General features: G+C 35.6%; 1 protein-coding gene across 1 annotated transcript in view; it reads right to left on the reverse strand.

Moving 5' to 3' along the window:
• Positions 1–20988, reverse strand: part of XPR1 (xenotropic and polytropic retrovirus receptor 1) — a 196422-nt gene that overhangs the window by 26431 nt on the left and 149003 nt on the right. The window contains exons 10-11 of the mRNA XM_082834431.1: positions 16520–16691; positions 15197–15391 (exon numbers count right to left, since the gene is read on the reverse strand). Coding sequence (XP_082690557.1) covers positions 15197–15391; positions 16520–16691 — 367 coding nt within the window. The remainder of the gene's footprint in view (positions 1–15196; positions 15392–16519; positions 16692–20988) is intronic.

Here is a 20988-nt window from a genome sequence, read left to right on the forward strand (position 1 = left end):
AGAAGACATACAGATGGCAAAGAACGTGAAAAGATGTTCAACATCATGAATTATTAGAGAAATGCAAATCAAAACTACCATGAGGTATCACCTCCACCATCCAGAATGGCCATCATCAAAAAATCTACAAACAATAAATGCTAGAGAGGGTGTGAAGAAAAGGGAACCCTCCTACACTGTTGGTGGGAATGTAAACTGGTACAGCCACTATGGAGAACAGTATGGAGGTTCCTTAAAAACCAAAAATAGACCTACCATATGATCCAGCAATCCCACTCCTGGTCATACATCGGAGAAAACCATAATTCAGAAAGATACATGCACTCCAATGTTCACTGCAGCACTATTTACAATAGCCAGGATATGGAAGCAACCTAAATGTCAATCGACAGAGGAATGGATAACGAAGATGTGGTACATATATACAATGGAATATTAGTCATAGAAAAGAATGAAATATTGTCATTTGCAGCAACATGGATGGACCTAGAGATTGTCATATTGAGTGAAGTAAGTCAAAGACAATTATCATATGATATCGTTATATGTGGAATCTAAAAAAAGGGTACAAATGAACTTACCTACAAAACAGAAATAGAGTTACAGATGTAGAAAACAAACTTATGGTCTACTAACGTTTACTTAAGTGTGGCCAATGAATCACCTTTAGTAGAAGCACCATGAGGTGCATGTTAAAAATGTATAAATTTCTGGATCATCACCCTAATCCTAGTGAATCAGACTGAAGGTGGGCCCAATATTATGCATTTTAAAGTAATAATCCATGGTGATTCACACATATACCGAAGTTTGAGGATCCCAGCATTGTATCATGCTGCCTTGTTGGAAATAACTTTTTAAAGTAGAAAAAGGAATGGATTCAGAGACTGAGAATTATGGTTTTGCTACTTACTGACATGTGACTCAGGGCAGGCAATTTAACCTTCCTGATATATTAAAATAATAATAACATCTACTTTCTCTTAGGGTTAATATCAGGTTCAAAATGAAATAATGTGTGCCAAGATGCTACATATTGACAAACAGCTCTATTAGAATAATAGAATATAAAGAGTTGAAGGAGCCTTAGAAAGACAGTCTAGGCCAACTCCATTTTAATTTTTTTTAATAAAAATAACTATTTTCCTGTTTATAAAAGAACTGTACATTCACCATAAAAAGTTCATAAAAGGGCAAACAAAGTGAGAGCACTGGGCAATCATATTACCTATAAATGTTATTTTATTCATTTAAAATTTTAATATTCTTTTCATTTTATAATTATAATCAGAAGAATGTTAAATAATAGTGATGATTGCAGATATTCTCATGTTAGTCCAGATTTTAATGAGAATGTCTCTAACATTTCCCCTCTAGTCATGATTCTAGTGTGGGATGCTGATCGATAGATTGTGTGTGTGTGTATACATATATGTATATATATGTGTGTATATACTGATCCTATATGTATACACAGTACTTGCTATATTTAAGAAGTATCCTTAAAAAAAAAAAGAAGTATTCTTATGTATATTTTTAATTAATGAATGTCTCTGGCATCTATCTAGATGATCAATCACATGGCTTTTCTCCTTCTGTCTAGTGATATGGTAAAATATTCCTAAATTATCTTAGTCGTGGTAACTCCAAAGCCCATGTTCTTTCTCTCAACATGAAACACTGCCATTCATTAAGATGGTGCTTTTAAAATTCTTACTGGCAGAGGATTTGATTAAATTGAGCAGAGAGATGGATCTGGCTTTCTAGGCAAAGACATTCCACTTTCTGCAACAGAAGGTTAAATGAAGGATAAATTTTAAACATTGATTTCAAATATTAATTTTTTTTTAGTTGAGGAAGGAAACATAGTTAGTCATATATTCATAACCGAGAAGGAAGAGGAAGATTATACAACGGATCCTAGACTTTCAGTTCATCCTTCTTCAGTGATTCAGTGTTTTCTACAACAGCTATGAAACGTTGTGTAAGCTTCAATATTCCACTTTGGTGGATGTTCATTTCTTTTGAAAAGACTTCCTGGTAAAGTTAAAACAGCTGCAAGCAGTACAATTCTACTTTTAAAAGAAATATGCTCGGTATTATTCAGAGGCAACCAAAAAGTATTTACAGAGAGCCCTGAGAATCCCACATGAGGAAACAAAAAATGCAACACATCAATGTGATATTTAAGCAGTAGGTAGATGCTTTATTTTCCCTCCTATTAAGTAGCAGCACTATTTTTTTAATATGTGAAGAAAATACTGCTTTTAATATAAGAAAAATTTCACTCTAAACATTTCAATTAAAACCACATCTTATACCTCATTCAAAATACTACCAGTGAAACTAAGTATTAGTTTACTGGTCTTTGTTTCCATATTTTACTCGCTACATTCTAGGAAGCATGCTGGAATGTTTATTAACAATATATATTAAGGGAATAGCCAGCCAGCTTTAACAAATACCTAATTACCTCTGGTATTTCTCAGGAAGTGAATTTCATGACCCTAACAAAGCATAAAACTCTAAACAAATTATTCATGTCAATCCATTCTTCCATCACTTGCAACAATGTCAATATGTTAGTGTTCGTCTCCCTTCGATTCAAGAAAGACTTTCAATTTTCTTCCAGAGAGAAATTATTTATATAGTTGAGGTGACTCCACATTGCTCTTACTAATAAAAGCGTGTGACTGTTAATGTGAGATAGCTAGTTCCTGGCAATGTCTTTGGTTTTCCACGAATGTGGCCATTAGGACAAAGGGATCACAAAGCGGGCCTAACCATACAAAAGTACAGTCTAATTATTCTCTCTCAATGTATCTTTGTGCTTCCCCAAACACAAATTTATCTGGCACTTGTAGGGATAGCACACTACCCTATCTGATCTTCCTTTGTTTACTACGAGTTTAACTTTTCACCTTTGGGAAGAGCTCAGGTCATTCTATAATATTAGAAGGCAGTATGGTAGAGAAAAATAATCACAAGACCTGGGTGTGAGTTCTAGCATGGTCACCTACTTGCTACTTGATTTTGGAGCTATATTGTTTGTACTCAGATTCACAACCTACGTTCTTCCACTTCATAGCTGTACGACCGGCAAGTAACTTAACCTCTCTGTTTTGAATTTCCTCACCCAAAAAATGACGATCAAGTGATTACCTCCAACAAAGACTCTCCTTTTTATTTTGGACCATACAGAATTTATTCTGGCAAAGAGAAGCAGCCACATCCTCATTCTAGAGGTACTCGCAGTTGCAGTTCTAGAGATAACATTGGTGTCCAGCATTGGTAGTGTTGGGAATACAAGCTGTGATGTCTTCACTGCCTGTGGGGATTTCTGTAAGCTACTCAACATCCTTTAAATAAATCTTTCTTAAGATAACCAGAGGGTTTCTGATGGTTGTGATATGAATCTTGGGCATAGGGGGTTATTGGAAGGCAAAAACCCTGTAGTTTTAGAAACCATCTTGGAGACTGAGGACTTGGATTTCTCTCTCCTTTCCGAAAGTGTCATTTAGTACATGTGTATTTCCACAGCAAGTGAATAATGGAGAATAATAATGGCAAGACACAAAGTGTGGTAGCCATTCTCTAAAATGGCATCCAATGTTCCTTGCCCCTTGGTATTCACATCTCTCCGTAATTCCCTCCCACATTATTCCAGGGTCAGTCTGTAGCACCCAGCGTAAGTGATGGATGGATAAAGACTCTCCTTGACCTAAGTATAGTCAGGCTCCTCTAAGTTCCCTAGACCGAAACTTGGTGTCCATCCTTGTCAAGCATGCATCACCCAGTTGTAGCAGGAATCTTGCTAAGTCAGTTTAGAGAGAACTCTTTACCCTTGATATCTGATCACCTCAATCTCTCATCAAATTCTTCATCCTCCACCTTTGGCATCTGATCACCCTGATCTGATTTCAGCAAAAATCCTGTCAAGTCAGTTTAGCCAAAATCCTCCCTTACCCTTGATGTTTCCTTTTAGCAATTTTCCACTCATTGACCACCACCCTGCTCCTTGGCTATAAATCCCCACTGGTCCATTCTATATTCAGAATTGAGCCCAGTTCTGTACTGAGATTACTTTTCCTCTATTGCAACAGTTCCTGAATAAAATTTGCTTTTGCCAATTTAACTACCATTCAGCTCTGATTCTAATACCTCATAATGTTGCTGCAAAGATTAAATGAGTTAACACATGTTAAATGCTTAAAAGAATGTTAGCTCATAGAAGTATTCAATAATTATTAGCTTTAAATAATATCATTATTCTTTGTGGCCTTTTCCGTTGCAGAGCACAGGCTCCAGACGCACAGGCTCAGCAGCCATGGCTCATGGGCCTAGCCGCTCCGTGGCATGTGGGATCTTCCTGGACCAGGGCACGAACCCGTGTCCCCTGCATCAGCAGGCGGACTCTCAACCACTGAGCCACCAGGAAAGCCCAATATCATTATTCTTCATCTACTATTTGCAGGTGCTTTGGGTGACTTTTGACCAGCCACTGTATAATATTCCATGTACCATAAACTCACTGTAATTAAATTATTCTCCTACTGCTGGACATTCATAAGATTACTTTCGATTTTTACTATATAGGGCTGTGAACATATATTCATTTATACCCACTTCTCTAATCACTTCCTTAGGAAAAAGTTATGGAAAGGAGTTACTAAGTCAAAAGGTATGAATGATTTTAATACTCTTGATAGAATTACCAAATTGCTTACCAATTTATACTCAATCAACATAATGAGTGTTCATCTCTCCACATCCTTGTCAGCAATTTGTATCATCACCTCCTTGATTAAATATGATTTTAATTTGCATTTCTTTTGCTACTAGTAAAGTAGAACATTTTTCATGTTTATTAGCCATGTTTATTCTACAATATTATGTTTATATCCTTTTCCAATTAAAAAAATCAGTTAAAATTAATTTGTTTTGTGGTGATTAGATTACAGTTTAAAAATATCCACTCCTTTCTTCCATGACTCTTACTCCATTGATGTTGGGTTTAATAATTTGCTTTGTCTGTTCAGGATGGGCAGACTTCCTTTAGGCTTGGCTATATGACTTCTTTTGGCCAGTGGGAGGTTAGCAGATGTGAGACAAGCAGACTTAAAAAGTGTTTGTGCAATAGTAATTGTTTCTGCTAGTACCACATAAAGAGCTTTTCCTTGGATAACTGCTGCCCCTTCGGCTGGGACCCGAAAATGAACAAACATGTAACAAACTCAAACCCAACTTTCAGGAAAGAGCCAAAAACCCAATGGCAACAGCGGCCTAAAGCCGTGCTATTCAGCTAGAATAGCTAGACCCCAGCCTAGTTCCACCAATTCCCAGCTGACCCGCAAACATAAAGGAGAATAAATATATACACATATATAAAGCAGAATAAATTACTGCTGTTTTAAGCTGCTGAGTTTTGGGGTGGTTTATTATGTAGCAATATCTGATTAGTACTCTTATTGTATTATATTATGAAACTCTGAAAGACAGAGATTCATGTATAATCTACTACTTATATTCCCTAGAGTAACATATACCTAGCAGGAACTTAGGCCTCATAATTCATTTGCCTGCTCAGTTTTTCTCTTTTTTTCTTTTCTTTTTGCTGAAAATACCTAGACACTATACCTTTTCTTGATGTTTATACTTTTCACCAATAAGAGCCTCATGTAAAATTATATATAATATAAAATAATATATAAATTAAAATTAAAATTTTATTTGCAAGTACTTGTCTTTAAATTCTTTTTCAATTAGACAAATTGCTCCGTAAGTTGAATTCATAAATAATTTTGACCTTGTTCTTTTAAACATCACAGATCCTCCAGCAGTATCTAAACAATAATAGAGATTGTTTTTAAACTTTAAATTTTTGTGCATGAGTGTTTCAAAAGCAACACAATTTACATAGAAATGCTAACAAATTACATCTATCAGTTATAAGAGCAATTAAGAAAACAAAGGTGATTAGAGAAAAGTCAACAAAAACAGCTTCAGGGTATAAGGACAAGTGTTTTTTTTTTTTTTTTTAAATCATCTTTATTATTATTTATTTAGGCCACGTCTCGCGGCATGTGAGATCTTAGTTCCCCAACCAGGGATCGAACCTGCACCCCCTGCAGTGGAAGTGCAGAGTCTTAACCACTGGACCATGGGGCAAGTCCCTGGACAAGTGTTTTTTTAAAAAGCTTCTTCTTTTATATGACAAATATGATACAAAAATATAATTTATTCAAAGCTATACTTAATGTTTTAAAAGAAACTTAAGGTGAAATATAAATGGGACTGTTAGTGTAATATTTATAAAATCATTTAAAATCAGCACAATGTGGGCTTCCCTGGTGGCGCAGTGGTTTAGAGTCCGCCTGCCGATGCAGGGAACACAGGTTCGTGTCCCGGTCCGGGAAGATCCCACATGCCGTGGAGCGGCTGGGCCCGTGAGCCATGGCCACTGAGCCTACGCGTCCGGAGCCTGTTGCTCCGCAACGGGAGAGGCCACAACAGTGAGAGGCCCGCGTACCGCAAAAAAAAAAAAAAAAAAAAAAAAAAAAATCAGCACAGTGCCAAGTAGATATGTTACTCAAGAAATACTATTAAAGTCCATTTAATAATCAGAAAGAAACAATACCTCACATCTGATTTTATAGCATCAGCAGAATTTAAGCCAATACTGACAAATGGTGAATTCTAAAATAATCTATCTCGGGCTTCCCTGGTGGCGCAGTGGCTGAGAGTCCTCCTGCCGATGTAGCGGACGCGGGTTCGTGCCCCGGTCCGGGAAGATCCCACATGCCGCAGAGCGGCTGGGCCCGTGAGCCATGGCCGCTGAGCCTGCACGTCCGGAGCCTGTGCTCCGCAACTGGGGAGGCCGCGGCAGTGAGAGGCCCGCGTACCGCAAAACAAACAAACAAACAAAACAAAAAAAACAAATAAAATAATCTATCTCTTTTCTGCATTATTAGTTAAGCTAGAGAAATTACAGCGAAATGTATCAAATTTCAAAAGGGTTAAAGATTTGAGCTACTTTCAATACTAAGTCCAAAATGAAAGCATTTATTCAAATGAGTTGTTTTAAAAAATTTTGTGTATGTCTTTAAAAAGTTAATGGAACAAAAGTTTCCCTAGAGATTAAAAAAAAAAAAGCATTTCTACTATAGTATAACAAGACTAAAATTTGGAAATTGTGGCATAGAAGCTCATTATTCAGGGTAGAAACAGAATAACACACTGGCCATACCCCCAGAGAGGAAGCACTTCAGGACTATGTGTGCTCACCCAAAACAATGAAATGACTATTTGCACTGAAGGCACTGAACTACTGCTGAGGAATCCTCATTAGGGGACACAGCACCCCTTACAGAATGTTAAACAAGGAGGGATCTAGAAGATATACGAGATCTGGGCACTGGAAAACAACCAAGCAAAGAAATACAAATGAACTCGGCTTTTAAGTGAGTAGAGAGTATCTCTTTTTTTCCAAGTATTTTAAAATGTCTAATAGTAAATGCTAACAAATGCTAACAAAGGAGTCTAAAGTAAAACATGAAGTATTTTTTAAGAGAAGTTTTTTTTTCTTCTATGTATTCAGAGAACAGCAAAGAGCAAAATCCACTAAGAATTTATAAATATTTTAGAATGTTAGAAACTGTAAATGAAAACCAGAAAATCTAATGAAGTACTCTCTCCCCATCAATGGATTAGAAATAATAACACAACGGCTTTTTTATTACTGTACCTCCCACAGGCTTTTCCTTGCCAAGGCCAAGAAACCTCAAGGACACACAAAAACCATTTAAAGTACTTTCCTGTCTCCTCCACTCGCAATTCCAACAAAAAACTTGTAGGAATTGGCTTCTAATTTAGGCTTGTAACGAAATGCGAATTCTTAAAATAAGATTGGCTGAGAGCTAAATCCTTTGTTTCTAAAATCAAAGATAGAAAATAAAATATACTGAAATGTTTAAAGTGTTTCCTTCTTACTACGAGGGCTAGCTGCAGTATTATCATAACTTATTCTCCCAATAATGGGCCTAACCCCCCTCCCTCACCTTTTAAAAAGTGATTCTAAGTATAGCGTTAACCCTTGCGTCTCCATTTTTACAAATCATGTGGCATAAGACATAACCTTTGAAACAATCTTGAAAATGCCTCCAATAATGCTGTTACTATGGTAACTCTTGTAGGCTAGTTCTCTGAAAAGACTCAGATTCCTGAGTCTGAACAAAGTTACCTCACCATTTTCTACACTTCTCCCCGCTGAGAAAATTTATCCTTTGCAAATAGCACATACACATTCAATTGAAAAAGATCAACCTCATTAACCATGCAGAATCTATTCTTTTTAACTCAATGATCATTTCTAGTCTATGTTTTCTGATACCTTTTCTCTTGGAATATTGTCCAAGAAAACAATAGAAATCAAATTCTGCTTTTGATCACCATTCAATGTCAAATTTTCTGTCATGGGTTCCTTTGTCTTTTTGGTAAAAAAATTTAGTGATATAAATATTTAATACGTAGCAACTATAAAAAGTGTTTTTTTTTAATTTTAGGGATATCATTAAACTACAACCAATGGTCCCTCTAAAAAATGCTTGTGTTTTTAAAAGTTTGACTGTGGGCACATGAATCAAGTTCAGTCAGTAAACAGCTGTGTTACTTGAATAAAAAACCAAACACATTCCTAGTTGATACTTACCCAGTACAACACCCTTATCCACACACTCAAGGTGATCATAAGTGTTTCTTGTGAAAAGACTTTCCATAAAGGAAGACACACATATACTAGCTCTAGACAGTAAAGAGAATTATATTTCATTTAAAGATAAATTCCACTTGTACAGCAAGTCAGAATTTCTTGATTTCATGTGCGCTACCTTATTTGATCCTTACAACAAATCTGTGACATAAACAGAACAGATACTATGATCTCTGCTTTAAAGGTAGGGTTTTATCTGGGGTTGGGGTGGGGGAACGCCCTAGGGATAAAGAGGAACAAAACTGGGAAACAGTAACACTTGTAACACTTCTATCACTCATAAATTACACGGACTTGTGTTTTGACACATAATGGGATAAGTGGAATCCTCCCTAAGTTAATATAGACAATAAGATACAGCTTAACCATAACCTCTGGGAAGTCTTCTCTACGCTTCCCTTCCTGAGGCCTAGAGGCTGGGTTAGGAACTTAAGCTGTATGTAGGCTGTTCTGGTAACCCTGCTATCTCTTTACCCTCTATTTTAACGTCTCTCTTTTTTAAATTGTGCTAAAAAGCACAGCATAAAATTTACCACCTTAACCGTTTCTCAGTGTACAGTTCAGAAGTTTTAATTATATTCACATTGTTGTGCAACCAATGAATGCCTTTTTACCTATTTCCCCTACTAGATCATAAATTCTTAAGGGCAAGAATCGTGTCTTGTTTGTTGCTCTTTTTTTACTGCCTGGCACAGCCTGATACATAGAATATTCTCAATAATTCTTAATCTATGCACCTACTTACCCACTCACCTTCCTACCTAATTCAGAATTAAAACTAAAAAATGAGGTGTTTACACAGGGGTATACATAAGTATATTAATTTCAGTCAAAACTCTGTTGTTATCGTGTATCGATTTATTACGCTTTCAAAACTCTGTTGTCGTGTATCGATTTATTGCGCTTTGCAGACACAGTGTTTTTTACAAATTGTGTTGAGCAAGTCTACAGGCACTATTTTTCCTTTTGCTTACTTCGTATTTCTGTCAAATTTTGTTAATTCTTGCAATATTTCACAAACTTTTTCATTATTATAATAATTGTTATGATGATCAGTGATCTTTGATGTTTCTAATGCAAAAGCATGAGAAGGCTCATTGAAGTCTCAGATGATGGTTAGCATTTTTAATGGTAAAGTATTTTATTTATTATTATTATTTTTAAATTTTTATTGGAGTATGGTTGCTTTACAACGTTGTGTTAGCCTCCACTGCACAACAAAATGAATCAGCCATACACATACAGATATCCCCTAACAGTAAAGTATTTTAAATTAAGGTATGTAAAGTCAGAACTTTTTCTGATTTGGTTGACTGGTTTTCTAATTAGGGTATATAGCAGATATTCTCTATAAATTGGATGAGTGTAATCTGCAGCTCCAAAATTTGTTTTCAAAAATACATTTAAAAAATGTGTTAAAGCATTTCATCAAAAACACTGCATTGAAAAATGTATTAAAATAAACAATATTTTAATTTTCCTAATTGTTTCTTGAGTATGTTGAACTAAACAAGGAGCCTTTAAAACTAAATATATGATTGGTCCTACTCAAGCTTTTTGGTATACTCTCCAGAAAAAGAGAAAGTGAATGACTCTAGTGACTAGTTAACAAATCGTTTTTCATTCAGTTTATGTTCAATTCTTTACTCAGTTTATTTTCAACTCTTTGCTTTCAACGAAGAAAACTTGATAGATCACAAAAAATAATTATTAATAATAGTTTACTATGCAATTTTGGGGGGCATATAATTCAGAATTTGTCCAAAAAACTGAGGGACAATGCAACAACAAAATTTCCATTCTTACGTATACAGCAATGCTAACAAAGTTTCTCAGGATTTACTTATATAAAAACTGAAAAATGGAAGAGTAATAAGTAATATAAATTTACCTCATTAAGAAACATTGGGACTTCCCTGGTGGCAGAGTGGTTAAGAATCTGCCTGCCAATGCAGGGGACACAGGTTTGAGCCCTGGTCCAGGAAGATCCCACATGCTGCGGAGCAACTAAGCCCGAGTGCCACAACTATTGAGCCTGTGCTCTAGAGTCCACGAGCTGCAACTACTGAGCCCGTGCACCTAGAGCCTGTGCTCTGCAATAAGAGAAGCCACTGCAATGAGAAGCCCGCACACCGCAACGAAGAGTAGCCCCCACTTGCCGCAACTAGAGAAAGCCTGCGTGCAGCAATGCAGACCCAACACAGCCAAAAATAAATACATAAATATTTTTTTAAAAAGAAATATTTATGTGTAATAATTATTAAAATTTGTAATGTTATGTTGACAACTATAGATAAAATCAGAGTAATGATAATTACAACACAGAAAGAAAAAAATTATTCTAACAAGTATTTTTCCTAATAATAGGAATTTATCTTCCTAGTAACTAATTTTCCTACTAATAGGAAATTAATAATTTAATTTCAATTTACATGCTATGTATCAGACAAAAGTCATTAAAACAAAAGTATATTATACTAAAATAAAGTTCAATGGGACAGAGATGTAAAATTTCTGACTATTGTAGAATTGCTTCACTAAAAAAAATTAAATCATGGTATAATGCCTCTATATTTAGATTACCTGGGTACACTTAGTAGAAACACTTAGCAGCTTTAAAAAAAAAAGTGAATATTTAAAATTTACTGGAAAAGATTTTTTTGTAATTATTTAAATTTAAGACAAAAAATTTCAGACATAAACTTAAAAATGTCTGAGAAGTAATATAATTTAAAATAATAAAATAAAGATAATAAAGTAATATATCAATAGTTTAAAAGGTTATTTGAATGGGTACATGAACAACAAAAAAAAATCTAAGGACAATACTATCCAAACCACTGCTTCTAGCTTTAGCTGTTCAGATTTGTAGTGTTTACAGATTCGAGGAATTCAGATTTTCAGCTTCTTACTGAATGGTATCAGTATAGTTAAAGACATGTTATATCCTAAAATATTCAACCAAAAAAAAAAAGAAAGAAAAGAAAAACCAGTACTCAATTTTACCCAGGATGGGAGAAAAGTAAAGGGTTATTAAGCCATAGGGTAGCATGTATCAAATTAACTGCCTGACTTACAAATTCTCTATTAACAACCTTCTGAATCATGATGCATGCCTGGACTGAAAATAGCATTCTTCACCAAGAGTTAAAATTTGGGGAGCTTTCATGGATAGGAAGAATTAATATTGTTAAAATGACCATACTACCCAAGGCAATCTACAGATTCGATGCAATCCCTATCAAAATACCAATGGCATTTTCTGCAAAGCTAGAAAAACAAAAAACCTAAATTTGTATGGAAACACAAAAGACCCCCCCAAAACAGCCAAAACAATCTTGAGAAAGAGCAAAGCTGGAGGTAACACGCTCCCTGATTTCAAACTATACTATAAAGCTACAATAATCAAAACAATATGGTACTGGCACAAAAACAGACACATGATTAGTAGAACAGAGAGCCCAGAAATAAACCCATGTATTGGGTTGGCCAAAAAGTTCGTTCGGGTTTTCCATAACAGCTTATGAAAAACCCGAACAAACTTTTTGGCCAACCCAATACTTATAATCAATTAAACTATGACAAAGGAGGCAAGAATATACAATGGGGAAAAGAAAGCCTCTTCAATAAATGGTGCTGGGAAAACTGGACAGCTATAGGCAAAAGAATCAAACTGTACTACCTTTTCACATCATATACAAAAATACACCCCAAATGAATTAAAGACTGAAATGTAAAACCCGAAACATTAAAACTCCTAAAAGAAAACATAGGCAGTATGCTCTTGACATCAGTCTTAGCAATATTTTTTTGGATATGTCTCCTTAGAAAGGGAGACAAATGCAAAAATAAACAAATGGGACCTAATCAAACTAAAAAGCATTTGCACAGGGAAGGAAGCTATCAACAAAACGAAAGGGCTGCCTATTGAATGGGACAAGATATTTGCAAAGGATATATGAGGTAAGGGGTTAATATCCAAAATATACAAGTAACTCATACATCTCAACATGCAGAAAAACCCAACCTGATTAAAAAATGGGCAGAGGACCTGAACAGAAATTTTTCCAAAGAAGACATTCAGATGGACATCAGGCACATGGAAAGATGCTCAACATCATTAATCATCATGGAAATGCAAATCAAAACCACAATGATATATCACCTCACACCTGTCAGAATGACTATTATCAAAAAGACAACGAAAAACAAGTGTTGGAGAGGGTGTGGAGAAAAGGGATCCCTTGTGCACTGTAGGTGGGAATTTAAATTGGTGCAGCCACTATGGAAAACAGTATGGAGATTCCTCAAAAAATTAAAAATAGGACTACCACACAATCCAGGAATTCCACTTCTGGGAATTTTTCTGAAGAAAATAAAAGCACTAATTTGAAAAGACATATGCACCACTGTGTTTACTGCAGTATTATTTATAACAGCCAAGGTATGAAAGCAATCTAAGTGTCCATTGATAGATGAATGGATAAAGATGTGGGGGGTATACACACACACACACAGACACACACACAGACACACACACACACAGACACACACACAATATGGAATATTACTCAGCCATAAAAAAGAATGAAATCTTGCCATTTGCCACAACATGAATGGACCTAGAGGATATTATGCTAAGTGAAATAAGTCAGACAGAGAAAGACAAATAGCATATGATTTCACTTATAAGTGGAATCTAAAAAACAAACCAAAAAAAGAACAAACATAACAAAACAAAAGCAGACATACATACAGAGAACAAACTGGTGCTTGCCAGAAGGGAGGCGGGTTAGGGGATGAGTGAAATAGGTGAGGGAGATTAAGAGGTATAAAATTCTAGTTATAAAATAAATAAGTCATGGGGATCTAATGTACAGCATAGTAATTATAGTCAATAATATTGTGATAACTTCTTATGGTGACAGACAGTAACTAGACTTATCATGATCACTTTGTATTATATAGAAATACTGAGTCACTATGTTGTACACCTGAAACTAATATAATATTGTTAAGTCAATTATACTTCAAGGAAAAAAAAAAAAACTATTAGAAGGCACTGGAAAGCCACCAAAAGCAGGCAAAAAGCCTGAGCTTACTTTGAAAAGATGTTGGCATAAAGAGTAAGAATTGTGAGTTTGTGGCTTTTTGCCTGAGGGTGCTCCCAATACCCTCTTTCTACTCCAGTCACAGAAAAATCAGTCTTACTGCCTCCAGGACAGAGTCAGGGTTGATGGAACAGCTAGAAATTTAAAGGGGTAATCCTTGAAGGGAGAGACCTGCAGAAAGGGTAAAATGCAAAATCTGAGTACAAAATCTACCAGTATCCCAGGCCGACCAATGGGTAAGCATGTACAATGGAGAGTCTGAGGAGCTAGCCAAACAGTAGGTGCACATGAGAGAGGAGTTAAAAAAAAAAAAATTAAGGGAGCTTCAGGATGTATTTCTTTCACTGAGGTACTTAGTTAAATTATATCATTTAACAAGAGTGCCTCCACAGTGGTAAAGTTATTGCCTGCATTATCAATATTACTGCAAAGTGTTCTGCTGGACCAAATCACAAGCTTTACAAAAAACAACCAGCCTAATCTTTCAAGACCATCAGACACACAGCAGCAGTTCTGGAGCACTAGCTAAGGCTCCTAAATACAGCATCTCAATTAAAAAAAAAAATCACAGAAAAAGAACTTTTTATCAAAGTATCTAAAAATAATTGTAATAATTTCAATTGGTAACATTTCTTTACCACTCACAGATGAAAGTGCAGCCTCTAAGGTGTAGGCTGATACTGATTTAAATAGACAAAGAAGGAAGGCATTTTAGTAAATGGAAGTGAGATCTTTGATTGACAGCTCTTAGGAGAAGGTTAAAAATTCAAAAGGAGTGCCTGTATGTGGCTCAGAACCTAAAAGCCTTTTTCTCCTCCCAACAGAAGAACAGTCTCAAGTAATAACTGGTTGCCATGGAGATAAGAAACTAGAGAGATCAGAGAACTCAATTTGCAGTTAAATAGGCTGGAAACAATCCTTACTACTTGGTGAAGGAAAGCGATTAAAAATATACATGATTGCCAGAGGGAATCTTCTTCACGTAGCATTTCCTAACCTCATTAATGAACAAGAAGTCTAAAAAACCAAATGCAAACCCAAGGTGTCTTGGATTGAACCCATTAAACAAATTCAGGACGTCAAACGTTATCAAAATCCTTTCTCTTCCAGATGACTTTGATTCTTTTTAACGGTACTTGTTAGTAAATACTGGAATGAGACTAAAATTGTGTTCAAGAACAAAGTAGTATACCTGATGGGGCTGGAGCATCAATGGAAAAAAAAGAAGCATGACAAATGGAAAGGTAACCAGAGTAAGAAGCAGATTCAAGTGGTGAAAATCCAGATTTTGAAAAATCTTTTCACAATCAATGAATACCTTTGTGAGTGCTGTAAAGGGCTGCAAACGTCACCGTGAAGAAAGTCGTGGAGTATTTCCCAGCATTAACTAAATGAGGAAAGGCCCTTTTTGTGTCTCGGTATCGGCGCAGGCACTGGATAAAGCGAAGCCAAGCAGGAATGCACTGAACAATAGCCCGCACACCATATGAGTAATTGTGGCAAATTTCTGGTTCTGTGAAGATTTCAAAGAAGAAAAGACTACAATTAAAAAAAAATAACTTGTTCACATCATTTAGAGTCATATATTGTAACCACTAGGAAGTCCATAAAAGCAAGGAACCTGGGTTTCAGAATCACTTTTTTCTTTGCAACTATTATATTCTTAAACTTTTTAGTGGTTGATAAGCTGAGAAGAGAAGGTAAAATACACAGTGGGAACTTAGAAAAATCTGCTGGCTCAGATTTCTGACTGTCTATTCTGGAATCACCTTCTTTGGAGTGTGGTAAAACTATAAGACAATTAGAAGATGAGTACACTAATCAAGGAGAAAAAAATTAGCTCTGAAACATCTGGAAAACCTATATATATCACTGGTGACTCCAGTCAATTTCATGAACTCCAAACCACTACAATATACCCACTATAGGTTGTTCACACTCTTGTTCTTTAAATAAAACGAACAAAGAAAACAAACAGAGTTTATACTTTTAAAATGAGAAGAATAGAGTTCGTAAATCAATTTTCTTCAAATTCTGGAAATGTATCAGAGTGGTTCAACATACAATAGAATTGTGATCTGCTGGCATCAATGAAAATGTGTTGGCACTGGCTTCATTAACTTTTGTTAGTCAGATGTTACATAATCTGTCTAAAGTTGGTCTTTGTCATTAAGGCAAAATTCCTTAGTAACTTGAACACCTGGCATAAACAAAGAGTGATAAAAAGAGCCAAAAGAAAAATAAGGTCCCCAAGAAGAATTAAAAAACATCTATGACTTTCTCAAAGCACTTGATCTAATTTCTAAATTATCAGTATTTTTGATCATAGTAAAGCAATACTGTGATAGCAATTGTTGACACTAAAGCATCTGTGATTTAATTACCAATGTATTAGAAGTTTTTTAGTTTTAGAATTCTTTAAGTGTAAGTTGTAAATCTCCTGGCAAATGAATAGCTAAAATTATAATATATAATTTAAGAGCCAAATTATATCAGATAAAGAGATTGCTAAAGGAGTGCCAAGTACATTTAATTAAATTTGTAATATTATTGGATGATCTTAAATTTCTCAGTTATCATTCCCAGTATTTCTTGGTTTACACTGGCAGTTCAGTAGTGTGGATGCACATTCATACCCTACCTTCTGAATCATTTGGCAACAGGCCCCCACTTTCATCCCATTTGAGCTCAAAACTGTAGAAGCAGATCATATATTCCAGGTCCATCAGTATCACTGACAGGCTGTTCAGCTGATCGGCCAGCCAGAAATCAGCAAAGCCTACCTTATGGAAGGGGGCTGTAAATACTCGAAACTGGGAGAAAGAAAAAAAATCAGAAAACACAGAAAGAAGGAAGTTCATATTAAATTTCTCTAATTCATGTCTGACCCTGCAGCATGATTACTTTAGTTGATAAAATGGAAACCAATGAACCAATCACAAACACAGGGACCTGGCAACAGTGGCTAGGTTGAGAATTAGTAATGAAGGGAATGAGTTGAATGGACAACTAAGAAAGGAATTAAAAGGGTGGGGCGGGGGAAGGCAGGAATAGCTACAGTCAGAAAACAGAAAGCAGAGAGGTGGGAAGAGCTGAAGTGGAAAGCACAGAGAATGGCACAAATGCACCGAGAGGACATTTAGCGTTAGCCTAAATTAAATTTTGCTGGAGACCCATGTGCTATGATAATTTCTGCAATATTCTCCCATCTTAGCTAACTGAATACAAAGCTCTTCTTTGCCTACACAGGATAGGAAGGGGAGGATAGCGCCTCATCTGAAGTATGTATTATTCTCTAACCAAAGTCACTTTCATTTCACTAATGCCATGGTGATAATTGTATTTGTCTTCAAATTATGCCACAAAACTCAGCCCACATCCCACTGTTACAAAAACAATGATAAATAAATTCAGGTTACATGTCTTGAGCACTAATCCACTCTGTATTTTTCTCATAATGCATTTCTTATAATCCATTAACTATAACAATTCTGAGCTAGGTGTTATCCATATCCCCATTTTACAGAAGACCTATAACAATAACTCCTCCTGACTCTATTCTGTGGAAGCCTGTTTACTACTGCAAAGGAAAATCCTGGCGTTGCAGAGAGAGAAAGAATTAGATACTGATCATCAGAAATAAGCTCAAATTGTACAGACGGCCTTGAAAGGCCTTGAGTGAAGTGAAGATGGGATGAAGGCAGCTTTCCTCCTCACCCTGTTAGACCCTTTCTATCTTACACAGGTGAAAATGGACTCCTAAAACAAGGAATTCTGGCTAAGCAACAGTTTTGAGAAAATGAGTCTAAAGCTATAGCTCTCCTGCCATCTAGGTATATTCATTTAATGGACATATCCAGCCTGGGAGACTATGGCTCTTTTCTCTCAGACTTGGCTGGTTCTTTCTATTCTTTCTCTAAATAATTCCCTTGATTATTTCAGGGAAATAATAAATGACTATATTACAAATTAATCCTGGGTGTCAACTATCTATGACAGGTATTGTCTTGGAGCTTTGGAATTTAGACCAGGGGTCTACAGGACACAACACAGGCTTTAAGACATTACTTTCTGGAGCTGATATATTTTGTGTCCACGGTTCAATCTCTGATCACTTGCTTACTCTTTCAGAAAGTTGTTCAGTAAGCCAGATGAGATGTTACCATTTGCAACCATAAGCTCCAGATACAGCAAACTTTATTTTTTTTTTCAGGGTAGGGTGGGGTAGGAGGTATTAGGGATTGAGATGTTAATCATTTATGCACAAAGAGGTTCTGGTACCAGTTTATATAATATTTTAAGAAACTCTAGGTACAGAATGGATTTAAAAGATTCAAAGAGACAGAAACAAGAGAATAATTTAGGATATAACAACAAAGGATCAGGAAGTCTTACTCAGTCTAGTCATGGACTTTTGTGAAACTGGTAGCCTAGGGCAAACTTCTCATTTCTCACTGACGTTAGACAGACTACCATTACTGTCACAACCTGCCACACCCAGCCTCAAAACCTGGCTATTACGGAAAGCCTCTGTAAGAGCAGAAGGGGAGGACAGTGTATTAAATAAGAAACAAAGAGATAGAGGGATGCACTAGAAAAGGAAAGGAGTGACATAAAATAAAAATTGGAAGGAAGGGAAAATTTACAGAAGAGAGAAGATGAAAAAAGAAAGAAAGAAGGCAGTGGTAAATATTGGTATAAGACAACTAATGAAGGTAAGAACATAATTATAGTCATTCATACATTTAACAAAGATTATTAAGTATTTACTATATGTCAGGCATTGTGGAGGTACTAAATAAATAAAACATGGCCTGTACCCTTAAAGACCCACAATCCCTTTGGTCAAATAATAAATACCTAAAGAAATAATGACAGCACCATGTGGTAACTGCTATTACAGATAGGCATACAAAATACCCTGGAAATACAAAGAAAGGAAAAAGTAGTTTGGTCAGAGGTAGGGTGAGTGGAAATGAAAATAAACAGATCATACTTAACTCCCTGACATTAACACATGGTCAAATTCATCTTAGATTTATCTGAATGCCTCCTTTTTAAAAAATTTTTTATTTATTTATTTATTTATTATTTTTGGCTGTGTTGGGTCTTCGTGTCTGTGCGTGGGCTTTCTCTAGTTGCGGGGAGCGGGGGCCACTCTTCATCGCGGTACGCGGGCCTCTCACTGTCGCAGCCTCTCTTGTTGTGGAGCACAGGCTCCAGACGCGCAGGCTCAGTAGCTGTGGCTCACGGGCCCAGTTGCTCCGCGACATGCGGGATCTTCCCAGACCAGGGCTCGAACCCGTGTTCCCTGCATTGGCAGGCAGATTCTCAACCACTGTGCCACCAGGGAAGCCCTGAGTTCCCCTTTTTGAGTGAGAATTCTCCTTCCTTTCTTATTCTGGGTAAGGTCTTTCAACTTCTACTTTGTTGTGATTTAAATTAAAATGATAACAATTCACTAACTGTATTAAGAAAGCTACAGACAACCTGGATATCTGATGTTTTACCCACATACACAAAAAGACCACTAACAAGTTATTACAAAGAATGTATGTTATCATCTTCTAAGTTAAGATGATGAAGTTAAGGAGATAAACAGTTAAGGAGATGAAGTCTTAATTTCTACTTGTGGATAATCACATTCTTTCCAAATCTGATTTTAAGATTCCTGTTAGGTGATCCACTAATCAAAGTTAAACATGTAGATAAAGTGACCACCAGGTCTAACTGTTAAATGGTAGTGTTTAAGAACACAGATTATGGAGCCAGAATGCCTGGGTTCATATCCCATCTCCATTACATCCTGGCTTTGTGACCTTATTTAACTTCCCTGAACCTAGGTTTCCTCATTTATAAACTGTGGATTAATAGTAGCTCCAACCTCATGGTTTATTAAAAGGATTAAATAAGTTGATACATATAAAATGTCCAGAATAGTACATTATTAAATGAGAACATTTCTCTAATCTATTCTTATAATAGACACGTGTAAAACTTTTATTATACAACTAAAGAAAATACTGGAAAAACTAATTCCAAAATAATATAGCAAAAGACTCTAATTTAAAAACTTTATGCAGCCTTCTATAAGAATAACTTGATACTTTTGTTTAGAAAATCCGAGGCATTGTTTATGCTTCCTAACTGGATTTCCAAGTAGGACAAATACAGATCTGGAGAGAGGATATATGACCTAATGAATGTAAATAAACTGTATTAATCTGACATATAATACTAATATCAAAACAAATCAATTTCTTAAAAATTTTTTAGCTTCTTTTGGGGAGAGGAGTAACATATCAATTCCATAGATTCAAATTTAAATATGAATATAAGTGGTGCCCAGTGCCTACCACTATGGCCAAGTGACAATGTTCTTTTTCCACCAAAAATTAAGGAAAAAAAGAAAAAGGGAAATGTAGTTTACTTTAGGATGAAGCTTTAAGAAAAGCTGTATCAGAAAAACATAACTAGGGTAGAAACGTTCTTGTTAAATCACTAGAAATAACTCTAAGGATAAATTTTCTCAGTGAGATTTGAATTAAAATAAGTCAATAGGTCAATTAATAGTAAAATATTCTATAAATAACATTTTTACTATTTATAATTATTACAAACATACCAAATCACAATGTTGCTTCCGTATTTCACTGCTTCTGAGAGTATATTTTACTATTCTCTTATTTCATATTACACCCCTGCCAACCCATTCCATCAACAGTCCTCATTTATTAACACACAACAGATGCACAGATAAATGTCTACTCAATGGGGAATCGTTCTGCTAATAAGAATAACTGGTCATTCATGAATCATACCCGCTTCCTATTTAAACAAAGAAGGATGCAATGGGGAAATGTTCACTTAGCACATAATGTACACAACTGTATTATTTTGTTATTGTAATGATGCAATCATCTTAACAACTGAGTTTTCTAAGTCTTTCAAATCTCATTTGAAAATAACTTTATAGAGATTTCACAATAATTTAGGAAGGAAAAATAGGTGTTTATAATCTTGTAGTTATTTCCTTGTAACCAGAAGAATATTAACATTTTTATGCAAATAACACAGTTTAGAAACTCCACAAAATCTAGAAATAAAATG

The sequence above is a fragment of the Leucopleurus acutus genome (assembly GCF_964270905.1).
Source record: "Leucopleurus acutus genome assembly, chromosome: 2".
In the NCBI taxonomy this organism is placed as follows: Eukaryota; Metazoa; Chordata; class Mammalia; order Artiodactyla; family Delphinidae; genus Leucopleurus; species Leucopleurus acutus.